General features: G+C 43.5%; 1 protein-coding gene across 2 annotated transcripts in view; it reads right to left on the bottom strand.

Annotated features, from left to right (window-relative positions):
- The window catches only part of gldc (glycine dehydrogenase (decarboxylating)), a 177,164-nt gene that overhangs the window by 32,641 nt on the left and 122,494 nt on the right, over window positions 1–22,029 (bottom strand). For both annotated transcript variants that reach the window (XM_060845597.1, XM_060845605.1), the window contains 3 exons: window positions 16,514–16,626; window positions 15,620–15,761; window positions 10,434–10,545 (listed from right to left, as the gene is read on the bottom strand). In XM_060845597.1, the coding sequence (XP_060701580.1) occupies window positions 10,434–10,545; window positions 15,620–15,761; window positions 16,514–16,626 (367 nt within the window). The remainder of the gene's footprint in view (window positions 1–10,433; window positions 10,546–15,619; window positions 15,762–16,513; window positions 16,627–22,029) is intronic.

Genomic DNA, 22,029 nt, shown 5'->3' with positions numbered 1-22,029 from the left:
GCACCAGACTGTAGCCTACAAAGGCTACGCATGACGATAGGGAGACACTGCTCATTAACATGCAGTCCTGCCCAGACCCTGCAAATCAGCAGCAGGGATATTGGCAGCAGAGACAACATATTCAACCTGCACCAGTCAGCTACACCCTTTGGCACAGTGCAAAGAATCAGAAGCTGGCCACTGGGTGCCATGGGATACCCATTCTACATGCACCTTGAGACTCACTTCACCATCTCATCACGTGAAGATACAGAAGCAAGAGGAATCAGAAAGGAGCAAACCAAGGATGGCAGCCTGAAAGAATGCTTCTATTGTCTTGACTGGTCGCAGGATGCCTACCAGCAATCACTAGCTCAGATGTCCAAGTCTACTGCATCTACTATAACATTGCTGGCACGATGGCACTCATGTTGTCACCAGGGCTTCGAAGACTGGCTCTAGAGAGGAGAACAATGGCAGCAGGCATCCTTTGATCTGCACAAACTGTCCCTGAGTTAATACTCAAGCTCCATTCTTATCCAATGAAGTTGGCCTCCCAAATAATTACCGTTTTTAATTTGAGCTGACTCCATGCCCTTTTCCATACTTAGTCCACGTACACCTTATGATGCTATGTTCATGGTTATCTGTAGGGCAGCATGATGGCTCAGTGGTTAGCATGGCTGCCTCATAGCGCCATGGACCTGGGTTCGATTCCAGCCTCAGGCACCTGTCTCTGTGGAATTTGCACATTCTCCCAGTGTCTGTATGAATTTCCTCCAGATGCTCCAGTTTCCTCCCACAGGCCAGGTGAATTGGCTACGTTAACTTACACATCTATGGGCAACTCGTGTGCATTAGTCGGGGTAAAATGGAGGGGAATGTGTCTGGATGGGTTACTCTTTGGAGGGTCAGTGTGGACTTGTTGGGCCAAAGGGCATGTTTCCACACTGTAGGGAATCTGATTCAGATTTTCCCTCAGTCACATTGGATTCACTTGATCTACGTTATTCTCCAAAATCAGATTCAGCAATAAGTCCTTTCCTGTAAAAAAAACTTATTTGAACACTCTTTAGGAACTCTACCTCCTCTCTGCCATTTACATTTTCACTGTCTGTCTGTATTAGGATTATAACTGTTCTATAACTCTTGCACCACTCTGTAAATTAGTCTAAAGCTTTCCCATTCACTGGGAACGTTAACAGTACACTCAATGTAATGATTACCTTTAATACTTCAAACAGAATTGTTTCTATCTTTGACCATCTAGGGCACCTGCTTTTTCAACACTATAATATTATCAATAATCAATACTGCCATCCCTCCTCCTTTCATTCCTTCCCTAATTGTCCTAAACACCAGGCCTATTTCAGAGCCAGGCCTTTCATTTTTTGAGCTAGACCTTCACTAATCACGTTATACTTTCACGTGACTAACTGCATATGCAGCTCACCAATTTTATTCACCACAGTTGATGACCTCCCAGCTCAGTGTTGTGGCGTGCTCCCATACGGGCCTCCTGGTGTGGCAATGGCGAGCTTCCAGCCTGGCATGGCGACCTTTTCGCCTCCTGGCATGATGGGTGCGGTGTGGAGCCAGGGCCTGGTGCAGACTGGAAGCTAGGTGCCGGTGTTGTCTGCTGTACTGAAATTCTGGACATTTTATTTCTGTATTGTCTAAAATCTTGTCACTAAAGAAGTTGTGCCTAGGTATGTTTGTATCTAAATTGTGCTGTAATTAGCGATGTATAAACTTTTCAACTATACTCATTAAGTATATGTGACAATATTCTTCTTCCTCTCATGGATGCATGCACAGTAAACCCAATTTACACCACAGTGTAAATTTGCACAACATCATATTCGAAGCTCATGTTATACCCGCACATTTCCTACTCTAATCTAATTACTTACCATCAATAATTCAATGGTGTGGATAGAATGAAGATGTTGGGACTGCTCTTCTTGGAGAATAGGTGGTTGAGAGGAGAATTGATTGAGGTTTTCAAAACTATAAGCCGGTTGAATAAAGTAGATAGTGGGAAGCTATTCCAACTCATAAAAGAAAGAGAGGGCACAGATTTAAAATGATTGGGCAAACATAAACAATTGGGGATGTAACAGAAACCTTTTTCACACAGCGACTAGTGTGAATGCACTGCCTGAAAACATGGTGGCAGCAGTTTTTGTTGACGCATTCAATAGGGCTTCAGATGATTATTCAAATATAAATGGTGTGCAGGGATTTAGGGAAAAGACAGAAGATTAACACGAGGTAAAAGAAACAATGGACACATGATGCACTGTAAAATTCTGTAAATCTGTGAATATAAACTACCCAACTCAAAGCAGTATTTAACAATTTTATCAAACAGTACTTCCAATCAGTGCATATTAGTATAATTGATTCCCCTCTATTTATTTCCATCACACCAGTCTTAAAGTGCTCCCTGCCTTCCCAGCAGCTCCTGTGCAATGATTATCCAGTGGCTGCTGGTTTTCACTGGGAAATGCTGTGAATGGTCTCACTGGGCAGCTCTGGGCCTTGTGTGTCTGGCTTCTGAATGGACCTTCTTGGCATGTGCAGCAGTATACTAATAGTGATAGAATGCTGGCACAAACACAGCCCTCCTGCTATGTGGTAGTGGGTCAATTCATCGCCACGTCTCAGAAACCCACATAACAAGCTGTGGGGTGAGGGTGTGGGGAGGTGGGACAGGTTTCCAGCACACTGAAACGTAGCGCAAAGCCCGCTGAGCGCTGCCATCCTCAGCCTTTGCAGCAACCATCTGAACCTGCATGGCACAGGGTCGGGCATGGTTGTTCTGAAGGCCTCAGTTTGATTCTACAGTGCCTGCACAGTGGTGGACACAGACATTGATCATCAGATGCTGTATTACGCTTGGGTCTGCGAGGGCTGCTGGTGGAGTTGGCCAACACTCCCGCATTGGACAGGCTGGCACCACTTTCCATGTAAGGAAGCCCTCTGTCAAGTTGATACCAATCCCCTCCATCCCTTGACGGTGGGCACAGGCTCTGCAGCAGGGCATTTCTGTCAGCCTTTTCATCATTCATTGAAGTCCTCGATAGCAGAAAGTGTGCATTTGATCCCAACCTTTGGTGATCTTGGCGAATGCACTAACTTGTGCTAGATGGCTCACCCAAAGCTGATCCAGACACAAGGTCACTGGGATGAGGTGATGGGTGCTGCCTCCTCACAGAACATTGGCTGTTCTGTTGACAATGAGGCTACAGGGACCAGGCAGGCAGTGAGTTCCTAAAACAGGAATGTAGATAGAACGTTGGGTGCAAAGCAAGAGGAATACATGTGAGATGAGAACTCAGAAGGGACAGTAGGCAGAAACATATCATCGCCCTGATGCAACAGCCTCATTCACGACCAGTCCCTTAGTGCAAAACACTGTCTTCCCCAGGTGGCTCAAGAGATACATGTGAACCAGTTCTCTGCTACTCACAGAGGTTGTGGGCCACCATGTCCAGTAACACAGAGAGAAGAATGTCAGTCAGAATGCTGCAAGTGTTGGATAATAATCTATTCAGCAATAGCAGATGTACGTATGTAGAAGCCACTGAGAGATAGTGTGAGGCTGATGGCATTGGTATGTGCGAGGATACGGTGGATTATCTGAATGTAAATTTGGAGTTCTGATGAGTGAGTGATGGAGCTGAGACACATTGATAGTTAGGACAGGTGCACGGCAGATACCACTGGAACGTGCATTCACTGATTATCCTAGGTGTGTGAGGTTACTGAACTTTTTCTGGTGCTGCAGCCAAACTAGCAAAGCCAGACGCTGGGAGTTGATCTTCTTACATAACTCCTTCAATTTTTTGCTCAAGGTGTGTCTTGAAGGCCTCCGATAGAAACATGACATCCCTCTGTTTTTCCTCCTTTGTCACTCAAGTCTCCAGTACCACATCAGAAAACCTGGGATCCCTTTCCCCATTGTTCCATTTGCTATGCTTTGCCCTCTAGCCAAACCATCCTCAGAAGGTGTGCAGTAGCTTGAGGTGAAAGGAGTGTAGATTATTTTTGTTTAAGAGGTTCAAGTGTGCTGGTCAATGTATACTGCTGGGATCCCAACTGATTATAGGCCCAATCAGTAGCAAACGCTGTACTGGACTGCATACTTGAATCATTTGGATAAGTTAGGAAGCATGACTCAGTAGGAGGAGTGGTGCAGGGTAATATTACATCGTGTTTCCCAAGCTCAATAAGAGCTGAAAATGTGTTGCTGGAAAAGCGCAGCAGGTCAGGCAGCATCCAAGGAACAGGAGATTCGACGTTTTAGGCATAAGCCCTTCTTCAGGATTCCTGAAGAAAGGTCTATGCCCGAAACGTCGAATCTCCTGTTCCTTGGATGCTGCCTGACCTGCTGCGCTTTTCCAGCAACACATTTTCAGCTCTGATCTCCAGCATCTGCAGACCTCACTTTCTCCTCCAAGCTCAATAACAGTCTAATGTATTTTATCTCAATGCTTTCACGACAGAAAACTTGACAGAACATTTGAGGCTGCATGTTAATATAGACTAAACAGGAAGATCCAGTTCTTTAAAATTGTTAAAAATGAGTGTCAATGATGGACCTGATTTTCCAGGTATTCTTGATACCAGATGCTCTCCTACAGGTTTCTCTCCGTATGAAGACAGGTGCCCGCTGTTCCCAAATGAACCAGAATGGAATTTGTTGCATGACCTTCACTGAGTAAAGATCGTAAACAAAATACAATTATTGGGATACCGCAAACAGGTGGATTTAATTTAATATCATAACCAAAAATCCACACAATTGCTTTGGTTTTTTTTGTTTTTAAGAAAATTACAATAGATGGAAGCATCCATCAGTGATGGTTCAAATTAACGGTATTTCTTTTAAGACTTTAACTGTAATGCGTTGCCAGATTTGGTCTTCTATTTGATCTTGTTCATAATTGAAACTCAGATTTGAGCTTCAAAGAAACAGGACTTTCTCTCCAAATCTGTCAAGTGGAGTGACTTCATTATTACAACGTGAACACAGACTCCAAAACAGGGGAGGTGGAATTGATCTTCTTGAGAAAACACCTCTGGGAAGGATTCTCAAATCATCTGTTACCATCAAAAACTTGCATTTACACAGCCCTTCAACACAGTAAAACATCTCAAGATGCTTTGCAAGAGTATTGTTCATCTTGAGTTCTCTGCCCAGGGGCAGGTCCTCTGCAATTATTTGCTGACCAATACTTTTTGTTCACTGTGGGTAGGGTGATGAAAGCAGGCAAGTGAGTCTACCTCAGCAGGAACAAGGCTCTAACAGTGTTGCGGTGTTAAACTGATCCAGATGCCAACCATCTAGCCAACTGAACATACCTGCTCCATCCCTGCAAAAGAGGACTATTGAGCACAATGTGATACATAGCAACAGGAAGAGGTACTAGGAAAGACATTATCAGATAATTGAAAACACAACCTCAATGAAGGAGTCAATAAGATCAGGAATGTGCAAGTGACCACAACTGGAGGAGCATTGCGGTCTCCAAGATTTGTTTGGCTGGAGGAGAGAGTATAGAGATAGGCAGGAGGAAAGGCTATACTGGGATTTTTAAAACAAGGCTAAGATTTATAAAATTGACAATGCCAGACCAGGAGCCAAAGTAGGTCAGTGAGTGTAATAGTGATGAGTGAAAGGCACTTGATGGGAGTTTAGATGTGGGAGCTGACATTTAGATGAATATCAGTTCACACCTGGTGGAAGATGGGAAGCTGACAAAGACAGCACAGAAATATTTGACTCATGAGATTACAAAGAATTAGGGTTTCAAATGAACTCATTTTGGCCATGCACAAAATTCAGTAAAACCACGTATCAAACACTATAGGTGAATAAGTTGCATTCACAGGAAAGGTCTGTTCTTCAGCCATGTTGTCAAGACCATTTAGGATCTTTCACACTTTAGTCAAGTCACTCTTCACTCTTCTAAAGCCCAGCCTTTCCAATCTTTCCTCAGAACTCAACACGCTCATTCTACATGTCTATGTAGTAAACCACCAGTGAACACTTAAAACGCGTGCACCTTGTCATCCTCATGTAGTTGAGTTTTTAAACAAAACAAGTGTTGGGAGTTATGAGACCAGCTAAAAGGTGATAATGATGTAGTGACATACAAACATTGTTTTCTCTCTCTCTCTGGATGAGAGCAGTGAAAAACACAGTCAGCAGGAATATGCTTAGGACTTTCTAAGAAACACAGTAAATAACAGACAGCCAAATATTCTCCAAAAGACGGCTTTAATTCAGTGGAAGATACATCATTGCAGATTTTTTATGCACAGTAGTCAAAATAGAGACAAAGAATATAACCTCATCCCTCAATGACTACTGACAAAAGCAAGTCAGCATATGATACCTTCCAATGAGTGAAACTAATTTCTCACAAAATGGTTTTGCTGCATAGTATTTAATGTTTTGCTCCACAGGCACATTTATCCATAATGAGCGTTTCACACAAAGCTCAGCAAAACAAAAAAATCTTAAAACTAAAACAGAATGAAAATGCACACACGATAAACCAACACACTTTGCCAACTAAATAGCTCAGGGGATCACAATCCACATTGAGACTGAGTACCGAGTTCAAATTCTTGCCATCAAGGTCACAAAACAGCGTAAACTAGGGGACGACATAATTTCAACTTTAGATAAAAATGGAAAAAAAAGTACTTGAAAACTGTTCACAGAACAAGGATCAAAAGTGGTACAGAATGAGAACAAGGGGCATGTGTAATCAAACTCTGAGTGCTACATCGAGAAACCTGAGAAAGAGCCCATAAAACGACATTATAATCCAAGTTAAGTTACATTGACACATGTTTCCCAAACCACAAAAAAATCCTCCAGCATGAATTATTGCAGTAAAAAGGTGAAATGAACTTCAGCCACATACTTTCTGGATTAATCAAGCCTTGTACATCGCAAATTAAGGGGCCTCAGTTATGAAAACAACTGCTGTGAGGAAGGGTCATGGGAACTGAAATGTTATCTCTGCTTTCCCTTCACAAATACTACTGGACCTGCTGAGTTTCTCCAGCAATTTCTGTTTTGTTTCAGACTTCCAGCATCCTCAGGTCTTTGTTTAACTGCCTCTCTCTCTGTTCTCTGAACTCAAGTGCACTTCAAACCTGAAGAAACAGTTGCTGTAAACTGTGACCTCTAACTGATGAGTCAGGGACCTTTATAAGCCAATTAGCCACCCTTTGCCTCTTGCAAATCCGTGGAAGGATTTGGAAAAGGAAAAGAAAGAAGAAACCTTTTGTCAGCAAGAATCAGCTCAACAGGTCTTGTGAACAAAGGTCACTGAACTGCTTCCCCAGTTTCTCCCATTAATGATTTTCTTTCTCTGTCTGTCTGATGGTGTGTGTTAAGGGGTTTAAAGTTTTAACTACTAGTGTTACTTACCTATGGTTTATAATAGTTTACCTGTAAATAGTATTTAATTACTTGTAATAAATAATAATTCTTTGTGGTACAGAAGCTTGATCCAGATTTTTTATCAGCCCAGGTCTGATAATCTAGTAAACTGGGGAATCTTTGTATACTTATTTTATAATCTTTAACTTTTGTGATGACTCTTGGGAGTAGTTGGGTTACTTTACAGTGCACTCTCTCAGTGAAACACAAGAATAGTGCTGCTTGTGGCTCAAAAAAAGCAAATATATTGCCTCCCCACAGCATTCCAATTTTAAGATTCGCCTCTTGTTAACTTTGTGTGCTCACTCAATGGGATCTCTGACTTCCTGGAGCTCCACATCTATGGCATCAACAATCTTCTACTTCACCACAAGCTTAGAGAGCTCACCCAGCTCAGTGGTCAGACTTCCTCCACCCTTGCAAGAGCTTGTCCCCAGTCCCCTACTTCCCTAAACCCTATGATCTCTGAGTGTGCAAACCCAATCTTAAGACTCGTCCCGGTCCTCTTGCATATCTGCAATTTCCAAGTATTCAGCTCTGCCAGTCTCTGGACTTCTTACACAATTTACCCTCCCGCCCCTCCAACCTTCCTTCCCCATCACAGTGATCTCTTACTTACCTGGGATCAGCTGCCCTGCTACTGTCTCGACCAATGGGCAGTCAGCCTCTCAACGAAGCTGGCTAGTGGGCAGGAAAGCTGTGGAGAAAACGTAAGAGAAGTCCTGCAGTTCATTTCTGCAGGACATTCAACAAACCCGTAAGTCTTGATTTCCCAGTCGAAAGTTCTGCCCTTGCTGGCTCCACAGCCGTGAATAAATATTGGTGCCAATGGTGTTGAAGTACTGATGGTTGTTACATCTCTCACTGGTGGCGGTGATGAATCAAGAGCATTATAAATAGCAACAGAGTTCATTCACTGACACAACAGTTAAATAGTGCTGATACAAGTGTCTTTGATTTTCTTGAAGTGCAATGATTACACAATCAAGTTAATCCCCTTCTAATGACTGGTTTGGAAGAAGAAAGGGGGCATTTAATTATCCTGGAGGACGGCAGGTCTGACCACACTGCCTTCCTGCCTCTGCCTTGATTAGTTGATCTCACCCCACTGCCAATTGAGGCTCTTAATTAGGCAATTAACACTGGTACATTCAGACCACCTACACACATATCCACCCTCACAATAACACATATATAATTTATGTATATAGACACATACACCACATTGGTGAGAATCTTCTTCATATGAACACAATTAACGCAATTACGTTATAAATTTGTTTATCAAGTACAGTCTTCCGCGATTAGAATGCATCATCTCCCACTGAAAAACCACATTTTCACTGAAAGTTAGCAAGTGTAATTTATGATTTGGCCATTCGTTACTGAGCCCCTCAATGGGCTGTCAATTTAGTTGAATTAATTTAATTCAGTTTAATTGATTACAATTTAAAATAACATACAATATAGACAAACAAAGTAATGATTAAAAACATCAAAGTTCCTTGATAATAACACCAAGAGAATCCAGAAACATTTCCTCAAAGTTTGATCCTGCTTGTCACCCTGCTCTCATGACTGAGTGCAGGAAAACAAACTGGACACATTTAGTTAAATGAATCATTTCATTACATACACTTAAGTATACTTGCACAGTCACAAATTAATGCAGAAAAATCTGTTTTTTATGTGTTGCATAACCTGCTTTACCTCACTTATACATCTATTATCTAACAGGCCAATAGACTGGGCCTGCTAATCTCAGGAAAGTAAAGTGCTAATATGCCAAACCTAATCACAAACGATTGAGTCTCATATAATACTGATCAGTGTACCGCGAGTCATTTACAGTGGGAGGGAGGACCTAATGACTCTTTTTACTGTCTCTAAGTTTCATTTCATTTACTAAAACAAGTTTCCATTATTTAAAAAGTAGAGACAAATTAAGACCATCGCTAATACAGCAACATCATCCCGGTTGAGTGAAGGAGACACAATCATTGAATTAACTGTGCTTCCCTGTTTTGACTGAACATACCGAGAACAAGAAATCAACCAGAAGTCATCATAGATGGATCTCGTTCCAGTGGGCTCAACCCACCTTTCTTATTGGCTCACCTTTCAGGAGGGCAGTACTCCAGTAGCAGCTCACCTCCAATGGCATGGCTTCAGAAAGACATGATCCCTGACCCTGGAGAGGAGTTGGAAAGAAGCCATTTCTCAACCTGGCTGATGCAGGTCCCTCATGTTTGGGAGTGGAGGTGGGGAGAGGAGGGTCTCTTGTGAGTTGCAAGGTTTCCCAAGACCTAAGTAAATAGGGATGGAGCGTTTGGAAGGATAGGTCCCCTGTCTCAGTAGTTTAGCTGGGATATAGTCAACTTATAATGGCCTTTCACACTTGGACACTTCCACCCCAAAATTTGCATAACATCAGACTTCCATTGTACTTTTAATTTATCTTCTGCATGCCATGTTTTGGGAATGTTTTAAAAGGATTTCTTCATTGTATGAGCCACTCCCACTGAGAATTGGTGGAATGAAAGCCTAGGACAAGAGACTGAGGAACACATGATCATATTGAAAAATGGAAAATATTCTTCGAGGAAACAATGCCACCCTGCTGTTGGTTGCAAAATGGAGAAAGCAAAGCATTGGAAAATATCCAGGAATGTTAGCTTAGAACTTCCATCTTGAATCCCTGACAATAGGCCAATGAACCTCAACCAAGGTGAGAAGGTGTAAAACCTGAAACCTCAGTTCTCAGGAAGGGTCACTTGACCTAAAACATTAACTTTGATTTACCTCTAAAGAAGCTGTCAAACCTGCTGAGCTTTACCATCAATTTCTATTTTTGAACTTGAAATGTTGCCTCCATTTCTCTCCAGAGATGCTGCCCAAACTACTGAATATTTCCCACCTTGTCTGCTTCTACTTGACTGCGAAACCCAAAACTCCAACAAATAACCAAGCACCTTTGTCAACTTACCCTTTGCTCCCCTGAAAACAATTTTGTAGAAAGCTTCCAGCCGCTTGGCCATGTAGTTTGCATTTAGAATGGCAATCTCAGAAGCATGCTGAAGTCCGTTTGATCCCATCAACTAGGTGAAGAGAAACAGCATTGCAAAAATCACTGCAGCATCGTTACCATTTCAGCAGAAGAATAATTTTGGACTTATGATTATACTCCAAATGCCAACAATCTATCAACACTACTTTATCACTTCTTACCCAAATACCTTAAAAAAAACTTATAAAATCACTCTCACCATTTCAGAGGAGATCTGATGAAATCATGGAATGCAGCAAACAGTTTTGGACCTTTTATCGAAGTAAAGATTACTGCCATTGGAGACAGTCCAGAAAAGGCAAACTGTACCTTAACCAGATATAGAACATAGATAGTCGAACAATACAGCACAGGAAAGGGTCCTTCAGCCCATGATGTTCAGCCGAACATGACACCAAATTAAACTAATCCCTTCTGTCTGCCCTTGGTCTACATCCTCCATGCCTTGCATATTTGTGTGTTTATCTGAACGTCTCTTAAACATCCTATCAAATGAATGGACAGTCTTGTGATGAAAGACTGAATAGATTGGGCCTGTACCCATTTGAGTTTGGAAGAATGACAAACAATCTTAATGAAGTACACAAGATTCTTAAGGGACTTGATAACAAAGTTTTTGCAGAAATATTCTTTCTCTTTGTAGGAGAGTCTAAGACCAGAGGGCATAATTTCAGTATAAGAGGTCACACATTTAAAGCAGAGATGAGAAGAATTCCTTCTCCCCATGGGCAGCGAATCTGTGGAAATCTTTATCACAGAGGGTTGTCAAGGCTGGGTGGTTAAGTATAATTAAGATTAAAATAGTCAGACTTTTAATCAGGAAGAGAATCAAGGGTTAGATGGAGAAAGCAGTGGAGTGGAGGATTATCAAATCAGCTGCACTCTCACTGAATAGTCAGGCAGGCTGGATGCATTAAAGTACCACATATTTTATGGTCCTATAGCCACATATACTGTGCAATTCTGGCTGTGAAATAGTGTTTCAAATATATTGGGTTTTAGAATGATGTCTCATTGCTGTAGGTCAATTCCAAAGCATTTGGTTAAATTCAGCTAATGCAACAGGATTTAAGAGCAAACTGCAGTAGTTTTTTTCTATATTCATTCACAGTCGCAGTCAAAATTAGCTAGGTCAGCAGTTTTTGTTCAGCCCTAATTGCCTAGACGATAGGTAAGAATCAACCACATTGCTGTCAGCCTGGAGTCACATGGAGGGCAGACAATGTAAGAATAGCAACTTTCCTTCCCTAATGGAGTTTATAGTGAACAAGATGGCAGTGGTTTCATGGTCATCATTTTTTAATCCTAGATTTTTATTGAATAATTCAAATTCCACCATCTGCCATGGCAGGATTCAAACCCAGATTGCCAGAACATGATGCACGGTGGCTCAGTGGTTAGCACTGCTGCCTCAAAACACCAGGGTCCCAGGTTCAATTCCAGCCTCAGGTGACTCTCTGTGTGGAGTTTGCATACTCTCCCAGTGTCTGCATGGGTTTCCTCGGATGCTCCAGTTTACTCCCACAGTCCATGCTAAATTGCCCATAGTGTTAGGGACATTAGTCAGAGGGAAATGGGTCTGGGTGGGTTACTCTTCAAAGGGTCGGTGTGGACTTCTTGGGCCGAAGGGCCTGTTTCCACACTATAGGGAATCTTAAAAAAACAATGACCTGGGTCTCTGTATTAACAGTCTAATGATAATATCACTAGGCCATCACCTCCCCCAATTGCACATATCCCTAGCCCCTGTTCAACTTTTGTTTCAATAGAAAAGGACAGTTGATTAAATATGTTTACAACTTTTAATTTCTTTAAATGAGCTTTTAACTTTTATCAAATATGAATTCAGGTACCATGGTAGGAATTCACGGTACAAAGTACAAAATCTGGCAATAATTGGACCATAAAATCTCAGGAAATTTATGACACTCAGTTTACGATGGACATTTCTGTTCAGAGTACAGATTGCAAGATTGTCCCTTGTTTTTGCCAAGAATAAGCAAAAAAAAATCTAGCAATTTCCTTGAAGCAGTACTCATTTTATCAGAGAAGATGAAACGGAATCCTGATTCATACATGTAAACAGAGTTACAGTTGACTTCCAGTGAGGTTACAGTAGTGCAATACAAGTGACACCAAAAGGAAGAAGTGCTAGATCACAATTCAAACTCACAGATTGTCAGTCTGGCACTGAACAATGGAGATTTATATCGAATTCAAAAACTGACAATCAGCCCATTACACGTTTTTCTCCGAAAGCACAATGCCTAATCCGAGACAAAGATTCAAGCAAGCCTATAAAAGTAATCTACCTTCACACCAGTTGAAACTTTCAAAATTTTGCTGGCTCAGATTAAAACTCTCAGGAGGTTTTAGAAACATGTCTCTTAATTTAAAAGGCTGAATAACTTAAAATGCAAATACCAGAACATGACTGTAAGATTTCATGTTCTCCCAGTGTCTGCATGGGGTTTCCTCTCTCAGTCCAAAGCAGGTTAGCTGGATTGGCCATGCTAAAGCGCCCAGTGATGCGCAGGCTAGATGGATTAGATATGGGAAATGTAGAGTTACAGAGATTGGGTATGGTGCGGGTGGGTTTGGGTGAGATGCAGTTTGGAGGGTGCAGACTCGATGAGATAAAAGGCTTCTTTCAGCACTATTCTATGTCTAATTGCAGAATAACTAAGACTTGGTTAAGATCTTTAAGATTAGCCCAACCTACTCCAACTATTTTAAGTACTTGTGTGTCCAACAATTCTTTTCCTCTACAGCTACAGCCACTCTTTTTAAACAACTCAGTGCATACTGATACAATAAAATTAAATAATATCCCTAATAAACGTGAGAGTCTTAGTTGGTTCATTCCAAACCTTGATACCCATCTAATAGGTCAGGCACAATCAGCCACTTTGTGTTTTGAATGGCTCCCTGCAAGAGCTTTAGTGGATAGATGCACCAAAGTACCTAAATATAGCAGTGTCATCAGAATCATGTACATTTCATTGCTGATACAGTTGATCTCAACTAGGATGCATAATTCCAAATGATCCCGATTACTGGAGTCGAAGATGTCTATGTCATAGAAAAGAACACCTTTCAGCCCATTGAGTCTGGGCCAGTCAAAAACAAGCACCTAACTATTCTAATCCCTTTTTTCAGCACTTGGCCCATAGCCCTGTATGCCTTGGCATCGCAAGTGTACATCTAAATACTTAGTCATAGACATGTGCAGCACAGAAACAGGTCCAGCTCATCCATGCCAACCAGATATCCTCAATTAATATAATCCCATTTCTGCTTCCATCACTCTCATAGGCAGTGAGCTCCAGATTCTTACCACTTCTGGGTTTAAAGAAGTTTCCTCACATCTCCTCCAAACGTGAATGGCAAACGTGTATAGGTCTCTTTGATCCATACATCCTTGCTTACTATGATCTGTTTGTACTGCACATAAATAAATCTTTTCACTATACAGATTGTTCTTCAATAACGTGGTTGCGTTCTTGTGCAACCCTGTGTTATAGAAAAATTGTGCTTTAAAAACAGCACTTAAAATGTGGCACTGTAATCACATCATAGCCAACACACATTTTAAACATTCACGCTGTAGAAACAGCATCCCCAATTTGTCAATCACGTTACAGTGAAGTTGCATTGATGACACGTGAATTGTAACAAAACCACCTGAACCACATGACAATTAATCAACCAAACCTTCTGCCCTTACCTTAAATCTTTGTACCCGACATTGATCCCTTTACTAAGGGAAAAACTTGCTTCCTGTTTACCGTATCCATGTCCCTCATAATTTTACACATCTCAATCAAGACCCCTCCCCCACCACGCATGTCTCCTCTGCTTCAAGGAACATAACCCAAATCTGTCAGATCTCTTTTCATAGCTGGAACTCTCCAACCAAGGCACATTGTGGTAAATCTCTTCTGCTCCCTCTCCAGTACAATCAAGTCCCTCCTAAAATATGGATTCCTACACTGCACACAATGCTCTATCTGTGACAACGATCCAAATTCTGGTCAAGGTTCCTACTCTTTATTGCTATCTAGTGACTCCTGGTTTATCTGTGCCATTATAAACATTGGGTTCATACAGGGTTAGTTTTGACTGAAGAGCTGATTTAAATACTGCCATTAATGCCGACTCCAAATCGATCTCTGAGCTCTGCAATCATTAGCACTCTTTTTTCATCTTATTCTGATACCTGTGATCTCTAGTCTTCCACACCCTCTGACCTTGTCTCACCTTCCCTTTTGCTTCACCTGCTCCTCCTCTCTTTATTCTACCAAGAAAACCCACCATATTTCCATCTCTCTTCAGTCCAAAGAAGTAACATTGAAGTCAAAGCATTAATGCAGCTGCTCTCTCCACAGACACTACTAAACCTGCGGAATTTCTCCAGCAGTCTCTACAGAATCTTGCACTGAATCATAGAATCCCTACAGTATGAAACCAGGCCATTTGGCCCAACAAGTCCACACAAACTGTCCAAAAAGCATCATACCCAGACTCACCTCCCTATCTGAACCCTGTATCCCCATATTTCTCATGGATAATCCACCTAACCAACCCATCCCTGATCACTACAGGCAATTTGGCATGGCCAATCCACCTAACCTACACATCTTTCGACTGTGGGAGGAAAGTGGAGGAAAGAGGAAACCCACGCAGACACGAGGAGAATGTGCAAACTCCACACAGACAGTCGCCCAAGGCTCGAATTGAACCTGGTTCCCTGGCACCAACCACTAAGCCTCCATGCCACCCCTGGTTTTGACTATGATGTTCTTCCTGGTTCAATAGTTCGAGTGACATTAATTTTGAGACAAGAAGCTTGAGTAAGGATTTGGAAGTCCATCAGGGCTTCCTCTGAAAAGGTTCAGAGGACAAGGAGGTGAAGTAAACTGAGACATGTAGCAGGAATTGGGGAGCTGCCAATTGACTTCAAATGAGAATGTCAGCCTGCAGACTGTTTTAAAACAATACACAAACGTGAGAAGCAAATGCACATTGTTTTCCACATGTTTCATGTTCTATTGAGAAAGCTGATACTGAGTTATACAAAATAAACATCCAAGAATACTCTGTACCTTAATGTAGGCCAGGGAGATTGGCAGGATGGCACTAGAGCCCCAAGGGGCAGCACTGATCGTACCCAAAGGACGAGCATCACTATCGGACACTGGAGGGATCACTGGATGACTGGGCAAGTATGGAGCAAGGTGTTTCTTCCTAAAATTATATTGTAGAAAAAAAAATTACTTTTGCCAAATACAATTGTCAAGTTTGCCCCTCAAATTTTATGAATGGCTTATACAGCTCATCAGGACAAACTCTTAATGTTACATTTTTAACATATTTCACCATGGATACTCATCTATTCCTCAAGAGCCTTATAAACAAATAAGATGCATTTTTGAGAACTGAGTTGAACAATGCGAGTCTTGACAGCTGGTTTCTGGTTTTCCCTGCTTTGCTTTCCAAACCAATCTCTCCAAAACCAAACATTGGTACTTTGACAGTTCCAGGAGGATAGCACAGAGAAGTGTTTGACTGATCCCATCAGCAAGATAAATGTGGATGTAACAGCTTAGTAAGGCACTGAATCAAACTTAGTACACTTCCTGAATCAAATTTAATGCTTTATTAAATGCCAGTTAATCTCTATTCAGTGAAGTGTTCAAGAGTTGACCACCTCGTGGAATATATCAGTCTTATTTCTTTGTCCAGACCTCAGAACACAATATTTCTGGGTTTTCCTCGACATTACCAGTAAAAACAGAAAGTCAATTAACGACCTATAATGCCCCAGTGGGTTACAGAGGGACATATATAGTTGCAGTAAAACACCAAAAGATGTACATGTCATTTGAACTGCATTATGTTTAAAAAGTCATGGTCATCTCCAATAAAATTCCTTTATGCACTACAAAAGATCAGCATCCCGAGTCAACATAGTAGGCAAATAAACAATTTAAACCTACACTCCAATTGGTCCCATGCCAGGTCCTCCTCCTCCATGAGGAATACAGAAGGTTTTATGCAGGTTTAAATGAGACACGTCAGATCCATAATCACCAGGACGACAGAGGCCCACCTAAAGGATTACAGCGTTAGGGGAGTAAGTACTACAGTCATTGTATCAGAACACTCAAAAACACATTGCTATTTCATGGGGCAGGGCATGGGATATGGTAAAGTGAGCAGTGGACAATTTAGTGTAGATTTATCAATTTGGGGGTGTGTGCGCAGTGTGTGCAAGTATATGCGCGTTCATGATAGATTCCCACTTTATATAGGAACGATTAACCTCTACTTCACACCTTCCTTTCCCTGAAAACAGCAACTCAGGCTATAAATCAAATCCTGTGGAAGATAACTCAGTAGCTGCAAACCGATCTCAACATAGCTTTTTAACACACAAAGCTAGCCCTCAATCTCAATGATATTTTAAAACATTCTCTGGTTAAAAGGCATATTTACATTGATTATGTACAACTCAAGATTTTGATGGTAGTATGCAATTCCATCATGAACCCTAACTCATGGGCCCATGCGGGTGCCCATGGCAACTCCTTTAGTTTGGAGGAAGTGGGAGGATTGGAAAGAGAAGTTATTCAGGGTGAGGACCAGTTCAGTCAGTCGAAGGAGGGTGTCAGTGGAAGGGTACTGGTTGGTGCGGCGGGAAAGGAAGAAGCGGAGGGCTTTGAGTCCTTCGTGATGGGGGATGGAGGTGTACAGGAACTGGATGTCCATCGTGAAGATAAGGCGTTGGGGACCGGGGAAGCGAAAATCATGGAGGCGGTGGAGGGCGTGGGTGGTGTCCCGAACGTAGGTGGGGAGTTCTTGGACTAAAGGGGACAGAACCGTGTCGAGGAATGCGGAGATGAGTTCGGTGGGGCAGGAGCAGGCTGAGACAATGGACTGACTGAACTGGTCCTCACCCTGAATAACTTCTCTTTCCAATCCTCCCACTTCCTCCAAACTAAAGGAGTTGCCATGGGCACCCGCATGGGCCCCAGCTATGCCTGTCTCTTTGTAGGATATGTGGAACAGTCCATCTTCCGCAACTACACTGGCACCACCCCCCACCTTTTCCTCCGCTACATCGATGACTGTATCGGCGCTGCCTCGTGCTCCCACGAGGAGGTTGAACAGTTCACCAACACCTTCCATCCTGACCTCAAATTCACCTGGACTGTCTCAGACTCCTCCCTCCCCTTCCTAGACCTTTCCATTTCTATCTCGGGCGACCGACTCAACACAGACATCTACTATTAACCGACTGACTCCCACAGCTACCTGGACTACACCTCCTCTCACCCTGCCCCCTGTAAAAACTCCATCCCATATTCCCAATTCCTTCGTCTCTGCCGCATCTGCTCCCAGGATGACCAGTTCCAATACCGTACAGCCCAGATGGCCTCCTTCTTCAAGGACCGCAGATTCCCCCCAGACGTGATCAACGATGCCCTCCACCGCATCTCCTCCACTTCCCGCTCCTCCACCCTTGAGCCCCGCCCCTCCAACCGCCACCAAGACAGAACCCCACTGGTTCTCACCTACCACCCCACCAACCTCCGTGTACAGCGTATCATCCGCCGTCATTTCCGCCAACTCCAAACGGACCCCAACACCAGGGATATATTTCCCTCCCCTCCCCTATCAGCATTCCGCAAAGACCACTCCCTTCGTGACTCCCTCGTCAGGTCCACACCCCCCACCAACCCAACCTCCACTCCCGGCACCTTCCCCTGCAACCGCAGGAAATGCAAAACTTGCGCCCACACCTCCTCCCTTACTTCTCTCCAGGGCCCCAAGGGATCCTTCCATATCCGCCACAAATTCACCTGCACCTCCACACACATCATCTATTGCATCCGCTGCACCCGATGTGGCCTCCTCTATATTGGGGAGACGGGCCGCCTACTTGCAGAACGCTTCAGGGAACACCTCTGGGACGCCCGGACCAACCAATCCAACCACCTCGTGGCTCAACACTTTAACTCTCCCTCCCACTCCACCGAAGACATGCAGGTCCTTGGACTCCTCCATCGCCAGAACATAACAACACGACGGTTGGAGGAAGAGCGCCTCATCTTTCGCCTGGGAACCCTCCAATCACAAGGGATGAACTCAGATTTCTTCAGTTTCCTCATTTCCCCTCGCCCCACCTTGTCTCAGTCGATTCCCTTGAACTCAGCACCGCCGTCCTAACCTGCAATCCTCTTCCTGACCTCTCTGCCCCCACCTCACTCCGGCCTATCACCCTCACCTTGACCTCCTTCCACCTATCACATCTCCATCGCCCCTCCCCCAAGTCCCTCCTCCCTACCTTTTATCTTAGCCTGCCTGGCACCCTCTCCTCATTCCTGATGAAGGGCTCTGGCCCGAAACGTCGAATTTCCTGTTCCTTGGATGCTGCCTGACCTGCTGTGCTTTAACCAGCAACACATTTTCAGCTGCTGTATTAGGGAACTGTGGATGATATTGAAAAGTGATTGAGGAGAATTCTAGGGAAAATTGGCTCACTCATTACAACTGAGAAGAGGATCACTTAGACCTAGCGTTCAACACAAGGAAGACCATCCCACAGAGGGTGGCAGCATATAAAAGGGAGGCAGGCTCTCATGCAAGTGATCATTTTGGACAAGGGCTGTGAGGTCAAAATGTGGGCTTTGATGAATGTTGGGCTTTGCCAAGAGAGCGAACAGCCTTAGGGTACAGCAAGGTAAGACCTTACGTTTTATTTGAATGCAATAGTTACTACAGGGGAATTAATGACAGTTAGTGGAGGGAATGCACGTTCTGTGAGATGTGAAAGATAAGCAAAAGGCCAAATATCCCTGACAATGTCTGCAGGAAGTCTATCTACCTGCAGCTCCTTTCAGACACATGGATCATTTGAAGCAGCAACTGGACTCATTGAGGAGCGTACAGAAGGCAAAACGTGTCCAGGATGTGGTCACAACAAAGCTTCAGCCAGATGGAGGACGACAGTCAGGCAGGCAGATAGCCACAGGGACTCCTGCACTATTGCTCTCTCCAACAAGTATGCTGTTTTGGATACTGCTGGGGGGGGGGGGGGGGGGGGGGGGTTGGGATGGAATGGCCTCTCAGGGGAAAGCAACAATAGCAGCCAAGTTGTGGCACCTGTATAACTAAGAGGGTTGAAGCCTAGGCGAGCAGTAGTGATGGTGACTCTCCAGTCAGAGGCACAGATAGCCATTTCTGTGGCTTAGGTGAGACTCTTGGATGGTGTTGCTTCCATGGTGCCAGGGTCAATGTTGTCTCTGAGTGGGCACAGGACATTCCAAAAAAGTATGCTGAGTAGTGCGAGGGCTTGGTCCATATTGGTACTAATGACATAGGCAGGAAGACAAATAAAGTGCTGGAAAGGGAATTTATGGAGTTAGATAGAAAGTTTAAAAGCAGGACCTTGGCTGACTGTAATCTTGAGATTATTCACTGTGACTTGTGCTAGTGAAGCCAGAAATAGAAAGATAATACAGTTGAATGCATGGCAAAAGAGCTGGTGTAAGAGAGACTTGTACAAGAAGGCTGGATTGCACCTAAACCAGAGGGGCATCAGTATCCCTGCAGGGAGGTTCACTAGTACCACTTGGGAAGGTTTAAACAGTGTGGCAAAGAGCTGGGAACCAGAGCAGTGGGTTACATATGGAGCGACGTAAGAAAAAATAAAGGTTAAGTCAAGTATGTCTATGGGGAGAGCAGGCAGTGCCAGATTAATGAACACAGCAGGACTGGCAATCTTAAGAGTATTCATTTTACTGCAAGGAGTATAACAGGTAAGGCTAATGACCTTAGAGCCTGAATTATTACATGGAACTATGATATTGTAGCCATCACAGAAACTTAGTTGAGAGAAGGGCTGGACTGGCAACTCAAATGTTCCAGAGTTCAGAAGCTTCAGGTGTGATAGATGGATTGAAAACTGGGGAGAGAGTTGCATTACTGACGAAGGAGAATGCCACAGCTGCACGAAGAGAGGACATCTTGGACAGTACATCCAGTGAGGTATTATGGGTAGAACTCAGGAATTAGAAAGGGGCAATCGTTATGATGGGGTTATACTATAAGCCGCCTAACGGCAAGTGTCGGAGGCTGAGGGCTGCTCTTATAAAGGTTTGTAAAATCACGAGGGGCATTGGTAAGATAAATAGGCAAAGTCTTTTCCCTGGGATGGGGAGTTCAAAAGTAGAGGGCATAGGTTTTGGGTGAGAGGGGAAAGACATAAAAGGGACCCAAGAGTCATAGAGATATACAGCATGGAAACAGACCCTTCGGTCCAACTCGTCCATGCCGACCAGATATCCCAACCCAATCTAGTCCCACCTGCCAGTACCCGGCCCATATCCCTCCAAACCCTTCCTATTCATGTACCCATCCAAATGCCTCTTAAATGTTTCAATTGTACCAGCCTCCACCACTTCCTCTGGCAGCTCATTCCATACACATACCACCATGTGTGAAAACGTTGCCCCATAGGTCTCTTTTATATCTTTCCTCTCTCACCCTAAACCTAAGCTCTCTAGTTCTGGACTCCCCGATCCTAGGGAAAAGACTTTGCCTTTTTACCCTATCCATGCTCCTCATAATTTGATAAACCCCTCTAAGGTCAAACCTCAGCCTCCGACGCTCCAGGGAAATCAGCTCCAGCCTGTTCAGCCTCTCCCTATAGCTCAAATCCTCAAACCCTGGCAACATCCTTGTAATTCCTTTCTGAATTCTTTCAAGTTTCACAACATCTTTCCGATAGGAAGGAGACCAGAATTGCACATTAGTGGCCTAACCAATGTCCTATACAGCCGCAACATGACATCCCAACTCCGGTACTCACCACTCTGACCAATAAAGGAAAGCAGACCAAACGCCTTCTTCACTATCCTATCTACCTGCAACTCCACTTTCAAGGAACTATGAACGTGCATTCCAAGGTCTCTTTGTTCAGCAACACTCCCAAGGACCTTACCATTAAGTGTATAAGTCCTGCTAAGACTTGCTTTCCCAAAATGCAGCACTTCGCATTTATGTGAATTAAACTCCATCTGTCACTTCACAGCCCATTGGCGTATCTGGTCAAGATCCTGTTGTAATCTGAGGTAACCCTCTTCGCTGTCCACTACGCCTCTAATTTTGGTGTCATCTGCAAACTTACTAACTGTATGACCTATGCTCGCATCCAAATCATTCATGTAAATGACAAAAAGTAGAGGACCCAGCACTGATCTTTGAGGCACTCCACTAGTCACAGGCCTCAAGTCTGAAAAACAATCCTCCACCACCACCCTCTGTTTTCTACATTTCAGCCAGTTCTGTATCCAAATGGCTAGTTCTCCCTGTATTCCATGAGATCTAACCTTGCTAATCAGTCTCCCATGGGGAACTTTGTCGAACACCTTACTGAAGTCCATATAGGTCACATCTACCGCTCTGCCCTCATCAATCCTCTTTGTTACTTCAAAAAACTCAATCAAGT

Source organism: Hemiscyllium ocellatum, chromosome 2 (genome assembly GCF_020745735.1).
Source record: "Hemiscyllium ocellatum isolate sHemOce1 chromosome 2, sHemOce1.pat.X.cur, whole genome shotgun sequence".
In the NCBI taxonomy this organism is placed as follows: Eukaryota; Metazoa; Chordata; class Chondrichthyes; order Orectolobiformes; family Hemiscylliidae; genus Hemiscyllium; species Hemiscyllium ocellatum.
The sequence above is the reverse complement of the archived record's forward strand: the minus strand, read 5'-3'. Positions and strand labels throughout refer to the sequence as shown.